Source organism: Xyrauchen texanus, chromosome 3 (genome assembly GCF_025860055.1).
Source record: "Xyrauchen texanus isolate HMW12.3.18 chromosome 3, RBS_HiC_50CHRs, whole genome shotgun sequence".
Lineage (NCBI taxonomy): Eukaryota > Metazoa > Chordata > Actinopteri > Cypriniformes > Catostomidae > Xyrauchen > Xyrauchen texanus.
Genome location: NC_068278.1, coordinates 52,140,157 through 52,158,438, shown reverse-complemented (window position 1 = coordinate 52,158,438; position 18,282 = coordinate 52,140,157). Strand labels below are relative to the sequence as shown.

Here is an 18,282-nt window from a genome sequence, read left to right as displayed (position 1 = left end):
TGGTGAGTTGTGTGTGGATGTTGCGGAGAATGGCATTTGCCTCCACACGCGCTTGGTCTCCATGGTAACGCACTCAACAAGCCACGTGATAAGATGCGTGGATTGACGGTCTCAGACGCAGAGGCAACTGAGAATCATCCCCTGACATCCGGATTGAGGCGAGTCACTATGCCACCAAGAGGACTTGGAGTGCATTGGGAATTCCAAAATTGGGGAGGAAAAAAATTAATATGGGCCCTACATGATGGTATACTACCAGTCAAAGGTTTGGATACACCTACTCATTCTTTAATATTTTTCAGATTTTAGAATAATAGTAAAATCATCAAAACTATGAAATAGCATAAAGAAAATTATGGGAATTATGCAGTAACCAATAAAATGTTATCTTATTATTGTAACCTCTTCAAATTAGATGCCCAGATTGCAGCTCTGCACACTTTGGGTATTCTCTCAACTCAACTTTATTTTTATAGCATGCTTTATCAACCAGCTTCATTAGATGCAGAGATTTCAGCCAACTGGACTGTATTTTAAAGAGTATTGAAGGTGTTTTCTTGTATGCTGGGCACTTGTTGACTGCTTTTCCTTTAGTAGTCAGAAAGATGTCAACAAAACTAATTTCAAGCATCTAAGAATTGTAGATTCGTGTTTTTTTTTTTAAATAATGCTAAAAAAACTACAATTCTGTCAAGGGTGTACAAACATTTCAATGGTAGTGTAGTTGTAAAGGAAATGTTGTTTCCTATTGCCATGTGTACCCAATAAAACTATAGGACACTCTTTTTACACACACACACACACACACACACACACACATCTATATATATATATATACACATACATATATATATATACATATATATATATATATATATATATATATATATATATATATATATATATATATATACCCTCTACCCATAAAACCACATCATTTTCATCACTTTAAATACTCTTAATTTCCTCTAAATTTTTCCCTTTCCCTGCAATTCATTCTTTCTGTCTACCCTGTGTAGAGCTGCAGGTGCTCATATTTCCTGTTACTCCTGTTGAATTCTGGGTCAGGAATTCCCTGGGAACAAGATCATAGAGAAAGTTGGTGGAAGGGGTGAAGGGAAAGCAAATGGCAGAAAGGAGGATGAGAGATGCTTATCCTCTGCTGGCTAAGAGTCTATTGCCAGGATCTAACTGCCAGAGCTTCCAAACAACTCTTGCAGAACAATGACATGGTCGCTAGGGAACTCTTAAAGCAAACTATGTGGGGTCAGCAGTATTGCTCTGTGGTTTCTGAGGTTTAATACTTTTTGTGTCAAAGAGTAGCAAAAAATAAATACATTTATTTGTCTGATTGTTAACCATTGTATTTGGACTACATTTTGTGATTTTTTGAATAATCTTCCACTAACAAACTACTAAGAAAGACAGAAAAGGCTACTGCTACAGAGAGGGTAAGCACACTGACATTTACAGGCAACCTTTAATATAGTTTATCCAGCAAAAACTACTATTGTTATAATGGTAAATGAGGAAGAAATCAAACAGGTATACAATTTTAATTTTGTGTGGTTTCCTCTCTGGATCAATATAGACTTGATTTTGGAATTTCCAAATGGCTACATTTATCATAGGTTGTGTTTGCAGACAAAGATGTCTACAAAAAACAGTGTGAACAAGGAGATAAAATAGGACACAATGCGAACGAAGAATGATTAAGAAATCTGAATGCCTTTCACCTCTTTTCCATCAGTTCTCTGACTGCAGCCACGGTTGGCCCAGATCCCAAATGATTGTAATATGGACCCTCATCCTTCTCTAGGATTTGGTCTAAAAGAGAGAAAGAGCACAGGTTAAAACACAATATGGGTTTTATATGGATAGTATGCAGCCATTTCCACATTCTTCCTTTACTGAAAAGAAATGTAGTATTTTTAGTGAGAACAAACTGAACAGGTGCTTGTATGTTTCTAGCTAATAATTGAAATTATTTTAAAAATTAAAACTCATGTATAATAAGATTAGAATGATAGCATGAGGCAGTGCAAATGTTGGTGTGTGTGTTGGGGGGAGGGGCAAATATTGGCTGTGTTCCATTTCAAATTTGTATCCCCTTCACTCGCAAACTTCACTCCATCTCATGGACTCTGATGTACATCACTGCTTATGTTGTGCGAGTGTCCACTACTGGTGGAAGACATGGAATGGGTTTAACTGGAACACTCTTAACCCTTGATCACTCGGAGCATGTTGAAGGCTGAAGTCAATTTGTGGACTCATTTATAGATTTTTTGCATCTGAGAAAATCGTTGATTGATTTCAGAGGCTTATATATAAATCTTGTATATTTATATATATTTTTTCATTAGAATAAATTGTTAGAAGAATTAATTAAGATTTACACAAATTAAAATGTTAACATAACAAATGAACACATAGGCTATAACTATGTGATAAACAGTTTAAGGTAGCTACAAGTATTATGCTGTTAAATCTCAATATTTTCTAAACTGCTTAATTGACCTAAATTTATTTCCATCATACATTAGAGTTTTGTGGGGGAGAGGTTTATGAAGTGCAATCTGCTGTCACGTCACAAGTTGCACTGTGGGATATGGAGCGGTCTGAAGCGTATATCATAATTAGGCTCGCTTCCTCGGTCAGAATCGAGGGGTTGAGGATCTGCCAACAGAAACTTTCCTCGCTCACTTAATGAAGTGGCACGGACTTCCAAAATGGCGGTGGATATTTCCCCGAGGGGAAGTGTTTAGGGGAGTTAGCGAATGGATGTTAAAAGTAAAGTGGAACCGAGCCATTGTCTGGAAAAGAGGCAACCTAAGGTCACACTACACTGTGTATAGTGTGTATTGTAGGGATAAAGGCATGTCTTGAGTTAGGAAATGATTTGTGCTTCCTCAAGTCTTATGAAAAAAGTAAAGAAAAACATGTAGTGGCTACTTACTACCAGCTTACTCAACACGGTGAAACACCAAGAATTGGAGGTATGAGGATAGAAAAAAAAGGGGGGAAAGCACTGTGCATAGAGAAACAGACTAGGAGACAGAAATTCAGATGAAGATAATTTAAAAGATATATTATAGATATATTATTTTATTTTGGCACCATTATATATATTCAGGGCTTATTTGATTGTGCTTGTTAATATGAAATGGCACTGGGTGTTTCCCTGTGGTGTTGAGTGTGCTATAGGGATTCACTATGGAAACTTCCCTTCTATTGCCCTTTGCTCTTAGTAACAGTCAACTTCCAACAAGTGTTCAGGCACAGCCTGCTACTTCTGAACAAACTTCAAATAACAAACTTTGATATTTGGCCAAAAAAAATATCAACATTTCCACATCACACTGCAAGTTAATTTTACTGGATATAGCCTATACAGTGAATAAAGTTGATGCATATGTCTACAAAAAAAATGCTTTAACAAAGTCTCAAAACTGACAGTTTTCTCACAGTTCACTTATGACCAAAACCACCTAAAAGGACCAAATAAGAGATGCAAGGGAAAAACAGAGAGGTTGCTGTACATGTATTCTCCCCCTGTCCTCCCTACTCTCTCCATTGTGGCTGCCACCTCTGCAGAAACTAGATGTACTCACTGTACCAATAGCCTGAACATAGACAGAAGGCCCTGCACTGCACTGGCCCAAAGAATTACAATGGGCTCTTTTCTTTAAACCTATTGTTCCTCTGCAAGAGGCACAGAGAACAGACTGCGGAGTAATGCATGGGCCCCTGGTAAAGCATGCATTCTCAGACATGGCCCAACACTACCCCAAGCAATGTGCTGATGCAGAAATGTTGTGTTGTGAGATAAACATTTGTGGCTTCCTAAAGATAAATGTGATCCATATTACAATCTAATGGACAATATTAACCTAACTGCACTAAAGCTAAACTATATTATAACATAGATTGAGTTTAAGAAGGCCTGTGATTTAAATAAAACATGAAAGTACAACAATACAATTCTTCAGGCCTCAAGAGGTGTGGTTTGGCTAAGCAGCTCTGATGCTAGAAAGCTATCTTTCTTCAAGTCCGTTGGTACCATAAGTAGAATAGATGGGGATATGGTGTGTTGTGCAATGTTGTGATGTGAAAACATCAAAAGCTCAGATTGTGTTTCTTTAAGTTTAAATGATCTTTGTCAATATGTGTATCCTTGACCTGCTTTCAGCCCCATAGTGTATAAGGAGGGCTGGAATTTCTTGCTTAATGCTCTCGAACTTACCCACACAGTCACAGGTGGGAAAATCAACTTGGGCATCTTTCACAGGTGTATCCAGCAGGCTCTTGGTGGGAGTGTCTAGATAGCGCAGCGGTGACTCGAGAAAACCTTTAAGTGAAGGGGAGGCAGGGAAGATATCCTTGTTGGGAGTATCCAAATCTTTATCTTCTCCATCTGCAGAGAAGCACGCAGTTGTGGAGAGCACGGTCACGCCACCAGATGACTCAATTTTCATACGCTTTGTTGGAGGGGTGAAAGGTGTGATGAAGGGCTGATGTCGCTCCAGTACTGCCCCCTGAGGAACAGACAGGAGCTGTCCAGGTTTTACATCCACCTCACATTCCTCACTTTCCTCTTTGACACTATAGAGCTGCTCAGATACTAATGGTGTTTCTTCCTTCACTCTCTCAGTCATCCACTTTTGATGTTCATACATGGGCTCAGACTCAGTGGTAGGAACAGGAGGGCAGTTATTTGGCTGCTTTGGGGATGGTGACTCATGTCTGGCTTGTCCTGAGTTTGAGTTTGGTTGCGACTCGGTCACCACTGGCTGAAATGTGCCATGCTCTGGGGTCTCTGCTGCAGAAGCTGAGGACATGGTGTCCCCAAACTCCTCCTCAAACTGGCGAATCAGATCTTCAAATTTTGGATCTAGGGTACTGAGGCCAGTCAGAGAGGGAGAAGACTGTGTAGTAGATGTTTGAGGTCTGATACTGGTCGTTGGGACACTTTCATTTGACCTGGCTGGGCCTGAACAAGCCATCACCTTCTGGTTGGATGGTGCTCTGACAGATACAGGGGTAGAAGACTGAGTGTTTTCAGATATGGGTGCACTACTGCTATTTGAAGTGGATTCCTGAGATTGGGCTGGAGCTGGGTGGCTCTCAGCCACCTGAGAGGGGGGAAGCCCATTTTCCATGCCTGGTAAATATGGAGCAAGCTGGCATAGGGATGGTGCATACCCTGGGGTGATGAGTGGAGTTTTTGATATTGTAATCTGGTTGTGTGGGAGAAAAGTTGGTTGTGAAGCTTTCTGTTTATGCTTCTTGATAACAATCTGTTTAGGTTTTGGAAGAGGTGGGCCCAATGGACTATATATCCCACCAACTGGGTATTTTAGAAGAGGAAAACTTTGAGCACTCTTTTTCTTTTTTGGCTCTTTGTGCTCCTGCTTGATGGTTACTGGAGTCTCTGGCAAAGTCTGTGGCCACCATTTGCGGAGGTTCTGACAAGCCATTGGGGCTAATGGACTGAAGGCTGGCGAGTTAGAGAAGAGGTTGCGTTTATGGTGAAGGTGCTGCTGTAGTGCTGCCTGAGTTGAGTGCCTAATGGAGGGTGAAAACTGCTGACTATGGAACTGCTGCTGGCCATTTACCATCCCTTCTTTGCCCATGACTAGACACCCTGATCCCGAGTAATCCTTTGTATCCACCTCCTGCTTGATGTGAGGCACCCCAGTAAGGCTGCCCTTGCGACCATCTTGAAGGCTGAGTTGAGGGAGTGGAAATTTGAAGGCTGAGTTGGTGTACTTTCCACCAGTGTCTCCAAGGAGCTGCTTCAGCTCAGACACTGGGTCACTGCTGCCATGGGATGGGTTTACAAAATGAGGCTGGGATTCAGAGTTCATCATCCATGAGTTCTGTGGGGAGCTTTTCTCACAGCTTCCAGTTGTGCCCTGCTGCTGGGGTCGGGGGTTAAGGGTTGAGGAGTGGAGGCCTGTAAATGGGGACTTTGAGGATGGGTACTGGGTAACATAGTGAGATGAGCTTGGCATAATGTTAGTTGCAGAGGTATCACCCTGAGACTGAGGCTTCTGCTGCTCCCATGACGATGGGTCCTGTTTAGGGTAATTTCCAGGATGGATGGAATGTGGCGTAGCAGAGGAGGACGAAAGAGGGCCAGGGGATGAAGAGACAAATTGTGGCTTACTCTGGGGGTAGGAGGTTGGCAAATGATGATGGTTATTTGCAGGTGAAAACTCACCTGAAGGAACAACAGTTTGTGGGATAGTAGCAGACAGCTGTGTCAGGGCCTCAATTGCAATAGCTGTTTGCAAGCTAACATTTCTCTCCTTGGCTATGGATAGAACACTGGGGGAACAGGGAATAGGTGCTGGTGGGCCAAAGGGTCTTGGAGCTGAAGGCTGGTTAACAGAGGGCTGTGGATTTGTGTCTTGCTGACATAAGGGGTTACTTCCACATTGTTGAGGTTGGGATTGAGCATAACGATGCTGTAAGTGTGGCTGTGGAGGAGCATCAGAAACCTTATAGGACCCTTTTTCCTGACAATTAGTCACCATTTTGATTTGCTTTTTCAGCCACTCCAGGTAGTCAGGGCAGTCTGGGCCATCGCAATCACAGTTAGGTGGCTTGTGGCCATCACGGGCCTTGCTCAGTGCAGCCTGAAGAGTGTCTAGATCTTCAGTAGGAAAAAACTCACCATCCACACCTTTCTGCCTGGCCTTTTCACCTCCATTAGACATCTCCTGGTTGAACCTTTCATACAGCTGAGCTGTAAGAGTCGGGGAAGGTTGATGAATGCTGTAAGGGGCCAGTGACCCTACAGTGGCAGAAAAGGCCACCAGGGTCCTTGCATCTTCCATATCCACATCATTCACTTGTGTGCTGGGGTTTCGGTCACTCCAAGCACCCTGTTGAGATTCAAGATTCGTCAACTTTCCAGCATGCTCAGAGCCCCAGCCTCGTGTCTGGGAAATAACTCTAGGTTTTATGTGGTGGCTGTGCTGGTGTTGCTCCCTGGCCACGTCTCCACCGCCCTCATCACAAATATTTTCTTCATTTGTTGCATGTTTGCTTAGCCCATTAGATAGTTCCTTGTCTAACACGCCTTCTTCTAGGCGGTCATGGGACTCAATTTCCATCTGGCCTCTTCCTCTGGGGCCATCCACTGAACCCACCACAGAAACAGTCTGTGAGAGACAGAAATACACAGTTAATTGACAATGCTTCAACAAAATGGTTACATGCATACATAGATGTTATGAAACAGTTCATTTATTCAACACTCTGTTGCTACATCCATTAGATTGGCTGTGATATGTAAAGCATTGATTACATCATCCAGAAATGTAAAGCAAATATTGTTTAAATCTATTCATTGCAGACTTATTCTAACAAACAACGTGCATTTTGCGCTAGAAAAATGACAACCCTTGACCTCTATTATACCTAGATGACATATTCTGACCTGTTGGACTGACCAGTTCATATTCATATATTCATATATAGTTGGACTGACCAGTTCATATTCATATATTCTGACCAGTTCAACTGTCTCATACAAATACATCTTGGTATTCTCTGTAAAGTTGCTACCTGATCTGAGAGATGACTATATGATACTTTTTCCCATGGAGATTATTGTGTGTTATGTTCTTCTCCTGCTCTCTCTATCTTCTTCCTCTCTGCTCTCAATCATTTTTTTTAGTTACCTTAACATGGCCATTGGTTACTGCCGTGTTGTATACTTGGCCATTTAGCGAACACCGACTGCAGTGTATTCTGACTAAAATAACATTCGCTTAAGTACCTTTCTGAAGGGCAGAATGGAAACTGCAACCAGTTCAACTGTCTCATGCAAATACAAACCCATATTTACAATTATAATATAGCTGGTAATACCTATGTCAACATACTGAGAATGCAGTCCTGATTTTCAAAAATCCTTTCTATCGGTCTTTGGAATCTATATTGTGTTTTTTTCTTGTAATTGTTCATTTAATGTGGAAATTGTGAGCTTGCATATTTGTCAATGAATGAAAAAATATGTATTACACCTTTAGTGATGTATTTGACAGTGTATGAAATGAAACCTGTTTGCTTCACATATGGGAACTACAGAGGTCTTTGTCCATGATGGCAAAGCATATCTAAGGAAAGAGGACCTTGTGGTGTTTGTTTAAAGAACACATTAGTGCAACACATCCTTAAATGCAATTTCAAAAGCACAGGTCTCTATACAAATTAAACACCTATTTAAAACTAATCTGTCAATTCAGATGTCTGAAGCAGTAATTCTGCATATACATCTACACCATTTGAATATTTCAATGTATATACAATAGGGTAGGGAAGTGTAACGCATTCATTTCTGCAATTAAACGTTTTTTAACACGTTAGAAAAATGAATGCAATTAATGCGCTACCTGTTTTTTTTTTTGTTTTTTTTACATCCTGAAACTTCACTCATTTTTTCCCTTCTCCCTGTGGCTAAAAATTGGCATATATACATTTGAACATGCTTGACTCGACTGCACATGCAAGAAAATAAATGGATTGTGTGGAGCAGTGCACGCATATTCAATACGCATGTCGCATAAAAAAAAAAAACACTAGCAGATTTATTGTATTGAGAATGGAGACTTCATCCGCAAGAGGTGAACAAGGAATTGGAGAAATATGGGCAGGCTCGGTATCTCTTAGCATCACCTGAAAATGCTCACTTATTTTCATCTGAACCAGTGTCAAAAGAAAAACCGTGCGATAGAGGCTGATGATGTTCAGCAAGCTGCAGCCAGGTATACTTGTAGAGACTGAATGGCAACTAGAGAAAATAACGCGAGATTTTCAACTTCAACTAATTAAACTTCAGCATTCAATGTTTTATATCTGTACCGTAATTTCCGGACTATAAGCCGCAACTTTTTTCCCACGCTTTGAACCTCGCGGCTTATACAATGACGCGGCTAATATATGGATTTTTCCCGCTTTCAAATTTTATATATAAAAAAAAAAAAACAAAACAAAAAAAAAACATTCTGTGACGTGCTCAGTTTTTTGGCAGCGTGAAGCTTTCATTAGACCAATGAAATTGCCGAACGGGTTAAGGTCAAAACAACTTTTTTTGTTTACTGTTTAGATTAAATCGATTGTGCTCAAACTTCCCATCATTCTGATTACGGTAGTAATTTTGTCACCCTCACCATGGCAAAGACATGGAGAAACGCATATGATGCTGCTTTCAAGTTGAAGGCGATTGATCTGGCTGTTGGAAAAGGAAATAGAGCTGCTGCACGGGAGCTTGGTCTTAATGAGTCGATGATAAGACGTTGGAAACAGCAGCGTGAGGAATTGACTCAGTGCAAAAAGACAACTAAATCCGAGGCTATTCAACTCCGAAACCGAAGGAGATTACTTCAGTGGTTTCAGTGCACAGGACGAGGAAGATAGTGACCAATGACTTTCTTGGTAGGCTACTGTTTACTGCAAATGTTTTATTACAAGCCGTGTGTGGCAGCGGGCGTGGTCAAGCGCCCGTCCGGAGAGAAAAGCTGTAAGGGCGCTTACACCTGCGCTTAAATTATGTCTAACACCGGTGTCTAATTTCAAGTGCCCTGCTTCACGTGTCCTTCTTGGGAAAACAGTCACACGGGCACCAGTGTGACAGTTTTCAGCAGGGCACTTGACGTTCCAGGTAAGGCTTTTAATGGCCACAGCAATGTTTACAATCAATTTTATAAAGTTTCTCAATTCTTCTATGCGCCAACACTAGACTGACGTGTGTCACTCTCTCAGCTCTGTGGCTGCTGCCTTTTATGCCGCTCTCCCCATGCTTACTGAAATTAGACACCGGTGTTACACATAATTTAGCTCAGGTGTAAGCGCCTTACCGCTTTTCTCTCCGGACGGGCGCTTGACAACGCCCCGCTGCCACACCGTGTTTCAGTATTTATTTTTGTTACAAGTCGTGTTTCGTTAAAGCCTATTTATTTTTGTTACAAGTCGTGTTTCGTTAAAGCCTATTTATTTTTGTTACAAGCCGTGTTTCGTTAAAGCCTATTTATTTTTGTTACAAGCCGTGTTTCGTTAAAGCCTGAGTAAAGTTCATTTGTTTCAATGTACCGGTAGGCACCTGCGGCTTATAGACAGATGCGGCTTATTTATGTTCAAAATAATATTTTATTTAAAAATCAGTGGGTGCGGCTTATATTCAGGTGCGCTCAATAGTCCGGAAATTACGGTATGTATAATGTACATGTATAGTCTCTAATAATGCATATGCTATGTACACTTAAGTTTATCTTGCCAATAAAGTTTAGTATGTATTGAATCTGCCCATTTCATAAAAAAAGTCCACTGTAAAATGCTAGAAGATTTTGCCAAACTTTTAATTACAGCATGTCTACTGATTTAATGGGATGCATACATATACTGTATCCAAGATTTATACATGTAAAAATAAGACTAATTAACTCTATACTTTGTCTCAAAAGATTCATGATTTATTTTAATTAATGAAATATGTACATGGTAAAATTATTTTATTATAGGTTTATTATAATGTATCATGTACCATGATTAATTGCGATTAATCACAGAAAACACTTTTTGTTCAAAAATATTGATAGATTCACAGCCCCAATATACAATAGAGTTGTAATTATACTGAAAATGTGTAAACCAGTGAAGGGTGGACACATAGGTTTCCACATGTCAATTTCACTTTAAGAGCATCCAACTAACCAAAAAGCTCAATAACTAAATGTGTGAATATGTCTGTACCTCTCTTTTTGTGTTTCCATTCTGACAGACCTTTTAATAGGTTCTAATGATGGACAAGTTGTTCAGACTCTTTGAATTCACCTTCTGTGATTGGTGTCTGGTTGGACCCCCATGAGGCTGTGTGCCAGCCACTTAGAAGACTGTGTGTGTGTGTATGTGTGTGTGTCTTTCAAAAGCATGTGTCAGACAAGAAGTGTGAGCTAGAACCCCACTTACCAACACCGGCCATGCATCAACTCTTAATGTTTTTTTTTGGTTTCGTTTTTTTAACAAAACAAAAAGGCTCTTTTTCCTCTTTTTAATTATAAAACAAACACCCGCATAGTATACACACTGACACAAAAAACTCACAACATAGTGTAAGTGTCATCTCGAAGTTCACAAGAATACACTTAAAGGCATGAAGCACTTACTGGGAGTCTGTATTTTAAACAGTTAATTATATAAGCAATACAAGATGTATTCTGAATTCTTTGGATAGGTTACATATATTTTCCATACACCTGCAAACACAAACCTGTCTGACAGCAAAAAGCACGTGCTTAGGCAATTATCTAAGGCGTGCCAGGACTTCCATCGCTGCCAGAACTCTCTTAAAGACAAATAGAGCTACTACTACTACCAAAACACTAACACACCCGACCAGAAGAGACTGCAAAACCGGTTCTGCTGAGAAGTGTGAGCTGCACTCTAAACTCAGTGTGCTGAACCAAGGACATATGCCATATCTATGTCTCCGGCACTACATGCAAATAGCAGCTGTGTTGAGGGGTTGGCAGCACAAAGGAAAACGAGAGTCTGGATGGGTTTTAAACCCTGGTTGTAGACAGCTGAACACGATAATACACACAACCCCCACCACCCCCTTTGCGTCCCTCCCATACTCCCCTGTCTATCACCATCAAAATACAATGACAAGTCAAATGGAGAGAATTAAACAGATCGACATATACTCACAGTGGTCTAGTTGTCCCAAAAAGGCTGCTGGAGAGACAAAGGTAGGAAATGTGGATAGGAAATTGCATGGAATACGGCTTTTGCAACAGTGCCAAAAAAAGAAGCCAGCCGGTGGAAATCCACGATGGGTTCCTTTCTTTTCTCTTTCTGTCTTTCTTTCTTTCTCTCCCTCTCTTCTCAATCAGCCAGGCAGTGCGGCACACGGACGCACACACTCGCACGCAAACACTCTGTCATACACACCTCCCCCAACACACACACTTGTTCTCTCTGTTTCTCTTCCTACCGCCACAGTCGCTTCTCTCTTTTTCTCTCTCATTATGTCTCTCTGCTCCTCCCTTCCCCTTTTTTCAATATTCTCCTTTTTCTTTCTGCTTTTTGCATTTGCAGTCTGCTTTGCCTTACAGCCCCCACCCCCCTCTCTCTCTCTCTCGCTTGTTCACTCTGTCCCCCTCCCTCGTTTTCTCCCTTCCTTCTTTTTCCTCCTCCCCTCCTCTTTTCTGTGTGTGCAGAGTGAGAGAGGCCATTATCTGAGCCACACTGGGCACGTACGATGGAATGGTGGAGCGGGCAGGAAATACAGCTGCTGCAGAGTGGCTGGATACAGAGCGAAATAAAGGGCCGTATAAACAAACATATATCTTATGAACAGGAAAGATGCATACAGAAACCAAAAATAGCAACTCTTTAATATTTTAGAGGTGTTTCTGTGTAATTTTCTTTGTTCGTTCTGAGCAGCGTATCCTGAGTGGTTCCATAAGATGGAGGCTGCAGCAGTTAAACACTGACAGTCTACTAAGTGCACTTAATGGAAGCTGCTGTCTAAATGACTTAGAATAACATAAATAAAAACAAGGAAAGGGAAATGAGCGGCTCCAATCTATTTATTCCGGCCAATATAAAATAATGCTTTGCTGTTTACAGTTGTTAAAGTATGGCACTGATTTTAATTTTTATCACAAATAGATGTTAGAATGGAAATGTTAGAGAGACATGCTTACAGACAAAACATACACATGTGCTCTCCCACTACTACGTGAAAGATTAAGCAGTGAAAGGAACAAGTCTTCCATAATATATAATCTATATTAAGTATATACACATGGCACTAGATATGAGTGCTCTTATAGAGACTACAGATATAAGAGTCAAGCACCAGCAAACGAGTGAAGAATGCGAGGAACACAGGATGTGAAAGGGTAAGCACAGCGGCTGTGAGAGGAGCAACCGCAAGGTACAGCGAGGTTGACGGGAACCGCAGAGATATAGGAAGCACAAAGTTTTGAGGGAAAATAACAAACAATCGGCACATAACGCACTGGCTTTTAAGCACAATGTTGCTGCAGATAAACTAGTTTGACTTGTCGATGATGTTTCTGCTCGGAAGTGAGGAAGAGATATGAGGTGCTTGCAGGGATACAGAAGAAGCGAATGCTCGGATGAGGCACTCCGGGGAAGGGAAGAGCAGAAGATGTTGAGAAAACGATAGTGAGTGTTCGGTGTGAAGGACAAGAATTTTCTATCAGTCTCGCTCTAAATCATGCTCTTGTTTTCCCTGTTCCAAAGCAATCTTGTGTTTTCATTCCAGCCTAAACGCCGCTCCTTCGTTTCCTAGCTTCTCAGCTTGGTCTCTGTTTCTCTCCTTTATTTCTGGGAATCTTTCTATCGCTACCTCTCTTTTTCTCTATTTCCCCCTCTAACAAGTCCTCAGCTTCTTTTTGTATTCGTGCGGTTTAGAAAGGAAAAACATTGCAATCATCTCCAATTGTTGCCAGAATGCCACTCCACAGAATCGGTCTTACGTCCTGAGCCAGCGATTGCATGCGAGTAAGTAATGTACAATTTATATTAAACCACATAACCCTGTGCTATGTAGTTAAATTTGCGAAGCTCTCATCTTGTCATTTTTCTTTCTGATTAAGGGTATTTCTCTCTCGCTCGCTCTGTTAATTCCTGTCACCACTGTCAACACTGTGAAGGCAAGGCAACACCACGGACAAACACACACAGACCTAAGTCTGAGCGAAGAGATAAAGTGCAATGTCGCTGGCAGAGGAGAAGCGAGTGAATGAGCTAGAGCTCTGGAGAGAGGAAGAATGGAGAGAAGAAACCGTTATGACGTTGCAGTTCCGTCACTAGAATCATTCAACACACTCGGCAATAGAGGGCTGGGCAGATGTGTCATAACACATAATGTAGATGTGCCTACCCCTTACACATGCTCAAGCTCATTTCACTCGCCCACTTATGTGTACTCCCTCACTCCTTTTCAGTGTGACGCAGCAGTTCTTGTGCCCTGTAGTTACCTTACCCTTCCTGTTGCGAGTTAAGGCACATATATGCTGACAGGAGCAAAACTGGAGCTTACATACCCATCGGTTTATTACTACTAGCATTTTTTTTTTACTTTGTGTCTTTGACCTGATTTATCGAGTGAACGGATTGCGCCACTACTTGTTAACACTTCGATAGACGAAAACTGCACCTTTAGACCCAGTTAGATTATATAAACAAAACTAATCTCTACACATATATCAAGAAAAGTTCCAAACCTTCACGTGTCAATTGACCAGAAATAATTTTAAGTGTATTCAGATGTATACATGCAAATTAACACGTAAACAAACTAGTCATTTTCTCCTCACATCAATGAGAGAAAATTATATCAAATGGCACCAATAAGGAGGAGCTGTTAATATCAATGTAAAAAATTATACATACCTGGCCCATTTCATCAGCTTTTCAAACCATTCAGGAAAATCTTAATTTTTCACAAGACATACCGTACAGAGGAAACTTTCCTTTGGCATTACAGTAAAGGCCGGAGATGTCTTGTGTGTTTTACAATATGAGAAAACCCAACCAAGTGAGCCACTATCATCCACAGTGTCACAAGACAGCTGATTACTGATCTGAATACGAGAAATACGGGGGATGTGAAACTAAACATGTTTCAGATAGAGCACGGTAATAAATGGAAAGGTTTGGCATTTCAAAAAGAACCATAAAAATAAAAGGTCACCACTAGATGCTCTTTCAATGGTGTTTTTACTCATCAAACAGCATCTATAAAAGACTAGACATGCAAGGTCACACTTATGATATGAGAGTTATTGACCTATTTGTGTGTGTGTAATGCTCTAGACAGGAACAGAAATTGAAATTTGTCACTATGCAGATGCTTTTATACAAAACACCTTGTAGTGACAGTTGCCCTGTAACAACCAAGGCACTGTGTTTGAGGACAAAAGGTTGGTGGGGTAGGATTAGTGAATAGTGATAGACCAATATGTCAGCCAAATTAATTCGAGATTTTCTGCATTAGTTGAAAACCATCACCGATTAATTTTATGTTGCAAGCAAAATCATCACGATAATATTGTGAATATTCACTATATCGCCCAGCTCTTCTCCCCTACAGTGCTTGACAACACACCATATTAAGTGTAAACTTTTAAACAGGATGATTTGGGTAATTCATTTATTTTTATTTTGTGGAATAAACTTAAATATATGTATTGCACCTTCTTCAGGGCAGAACTAAAAAAGTTAATAAAAAAATTAAAAAAACACATTTTATAAAAGTGCTAAACTTTTATAGATTCTGCAAGGCATATGTAAATGTATGATATATTATGTATATATCAGTACTATAGCAATCATCGGCCATCCTAACTATTATATATCACTCAGTATGTTTACATACATCATTATAATCAAGGTACATCATCTGTGTAGTCGAGTTCCAGCAGTCGAGCTACCAGTCAAGTCATTTACAAGTGGGACAGGTGGGACATGTATCTACCACCTTTCATCTTTGCCAATTTTTTCCCCATCACTTTTTTAAATGGCTCTCATCAGGTAAGTGTCTAATGCAGAAGAAACATTTTGTTTGTGTGTAATAATAAGTAATACAGTGCTGGAGTTTATTGTTTATGTTAAAATGAATGTTCGTTGCGACTGTTATAAATGGCGTTAACTGACTGCAGGCCACAATGGTCTCTCGTGCATCCAGGCTTAAGGTGCGTACACACTGCCAGCGACATCGCGCGCAACAGCGACGCAATACCATTCATTTTCAATGCGAGCACAGCGACTTCCGGCGACACGAGCTGTCGCGACCGTTGGCGCTAGATGTGGGCATGTCCAGCGACGCGACAAAGTTGAGAAAAGTTCAACTTTGGAGCGACTAGCGGAAGCGACAGCCAATAGGAGAGACGACGGGAGAGCTCACGTGTCCCTTCTCTCTCTCTCTCTATCAAGACGGATGAAAGGCTAATTCTTGCTGTTAGAAATTTCCCAGTGCTCGATGATATGTCTCTTCCCACGTACAAGGACATTTTTAAGAAAAATACTGCGTGGAAAGGTGTATCTGAGATCGCGGGATTTTATGGACCCAGAAAGACCGGCATTTGCATTTTCAGCCGCAGATAAACAGCCGCTATGGCAAACAGCACGCCTTGTTTCTCATTCATCTTTGATATAAAGCATTTTATGTACTGATTCCATTTATATTTAGTCTTTTCCCTCCAAAATGTTTGTTTTTAGTGGCAAGAAAAGAGATTCGCTGTCAACAGCAATGGAATGACATCCGTGAATGTTATTTATAAACGTTACTAGGCAACCAGTAGTGGGAACACCCACTAGCGACTTCACCGCCAGCCACTGGCGACTTGCAGCGACAAAGTCGCTGGCAGTGTGTACGCAGCTTTAGAGCGCATGCTCTACTCGCTCTACTTTTGAGCCACCCAACACATCAGACTAAAGCATTTAAATAAGACTTTTAGAAAGAAATTATAATAAAACAAAAACTAGAAATTACATTTAAATTTTTTAGTCTGACTGAAATCAAACTTTTTTCTCTCTCTCCTTTTCTCCCCAATTTGGAATGCCAAATGCGCTTCAAGTCCTCGTGGTGGGGTAGTGACTGGCCTCGATCCGGGTGGCAGAGGACAAATCTCAATTGCCTCTGCATCTGAGACAGTCAATCGGTGTATGTTATCACGTGGCTTGTTGAGCACGTTACTGCGGAGACATAGCGTGCGTGGAGGCTTTACGCTATTCTCCGTGGCATCCACGCACAACTCACCACGCACCCCACCATATTAGCGAGAACCATATTATAGTGACCACAAGGAGGTTACCACATGTGACTCTACCCTCCCTAGCAACCGGGCCAATTTGGTAGCTTAGGAGACCTGGCTGGAGTCACTCAGCATGACCTGGATTCTAACTCGCAACTACTGGGGTGTCAGCGTCTTAACTCGTTGAGCTACCCAGCCCCCTTGAACTTGTTAAGTTCATGTAAACGTACTGACAATGGTATTGTCTATTAAAAAAAAAAAAATAAAAAAAAAAAAGCAGCTCTTTAATGTTTCAGTTGCAACAACCTGGTTGAAGGACAGTAGATATTTAAACACCAGTTTTCCAAAACTTAGCAATATCCAAACAATACCTGTGCTTGGTTCAGACTTCTCAATTTTAGAATTCTCATTCTCAGATTGAGTTGTTCTCAGAAATATAATGACTGACACTGTAACCGTTAAGGCATATGATGATCACTTTTTGTCTTTTGGTTCATCAGTCTATCGTGACTCATTTATTGCTCACTAGAAAAAAAAAATCAAACCCCCACCTACACAAACCCACCCACAGAAAAACTGAAAGAAACACACACAAACCCATAGGAAACATACAAAGTAGCATAAACATGCAAAGATAAACAAGGATTAACACATTTCTGTGAAATATAACTCATGGAATATGTGAAAATGTTATTACAGTATACACCGGTACATCTCCAAGAACTTTATATATATATATATTCAACATACTGCAGCATACTCAACCATATATAAACCATAATGAACAAACAGCTATAATAATACAGTATTATTATAGCCGTTTAATATATAGTATAATATAATAAATCATGTAGATATAAATCATGATTTTGATTGGATCTTTTTCCATTCTGTTTATCCCACGAAAGCTAATTATTCACAATGGCTCAACATTTCAAGGTAAAATAAGTTTCAGGTCAATAAGAGATGAACAAAAGTATACACAGCTAGCTTTAATACACAATTTTCTTTTTGACTATTATAACCAGTCCATCCACATACTGTCCTCTATCTCTGCAACACACAAACACCAAAACACACCCCCTGGGTGTTTACAAAACCTATCCTTTCAGTACAGAACTGGACAAGCTCACACACACAAAACATATGTGCACTAAAACTAGGGGCCCATCTAAAGGCACAGAAGAGTCTCAGGCACATGAACATGCTTTCTAAGAAATGTATATTCACTCACACAAACGTGCGCAAGAAGATTGCACAGTCCGCACACGTGCACACAGATGCAAATCAGCTTAGGGTCACTGAGTGCATTAGGTCTGGGGACAGATCTTGAATGGTACAGACACCAATTCAGACTATCAAGACTTCCACTTTTGCTTATCAGTCTGAGCTTTCTCTGGACGTTTCCCTTTACATTTCTTCTAATCTTTGTAATTCCAAAGTCTTTATTTTTGTAAATATTTAGTTCTTTCTGTTG

At 40.6% G+C, this 18,282-nt stretch overlaps 1 protein-coding gene across 3 annotated transcripts in view; it reads right to left on the bottom strand.

Annotated features, from left to right (window-relative positions):
• The window catches only part of LOC127625892 (methylcytosine dioxygenase tet3-like), a 47,281-nt gene that overhangs the window by 9,889 nt on the left and 19,110 nt on the right, over positions 1 to 18,282 (bottom strand). For 2 of the 3 annotated variants that reach the window (XM_052101335.1, XM_052101350.1), the window contains exons 3-4: positions 4,247 to 7,172; positions 1,737 to 1,827 (exon numbers count right to left, since the gene is read on the bottom strand). In XM_052101335.1, coding sequence (XP_051957295.1) covers positions 1,737 to 1,827; positions 4,247 to 7,172 — 3,017 coding nt within the window. Of the gene's footprint in view, positions 1 to 1,736; positions 1,828 to 4,246; positions 7,173 to 11,721; positions 12,051 to 18,282 lie in introns of those variants that run through there. The other variant, XM_052101343.1, reaches the window with a different exon arrangement.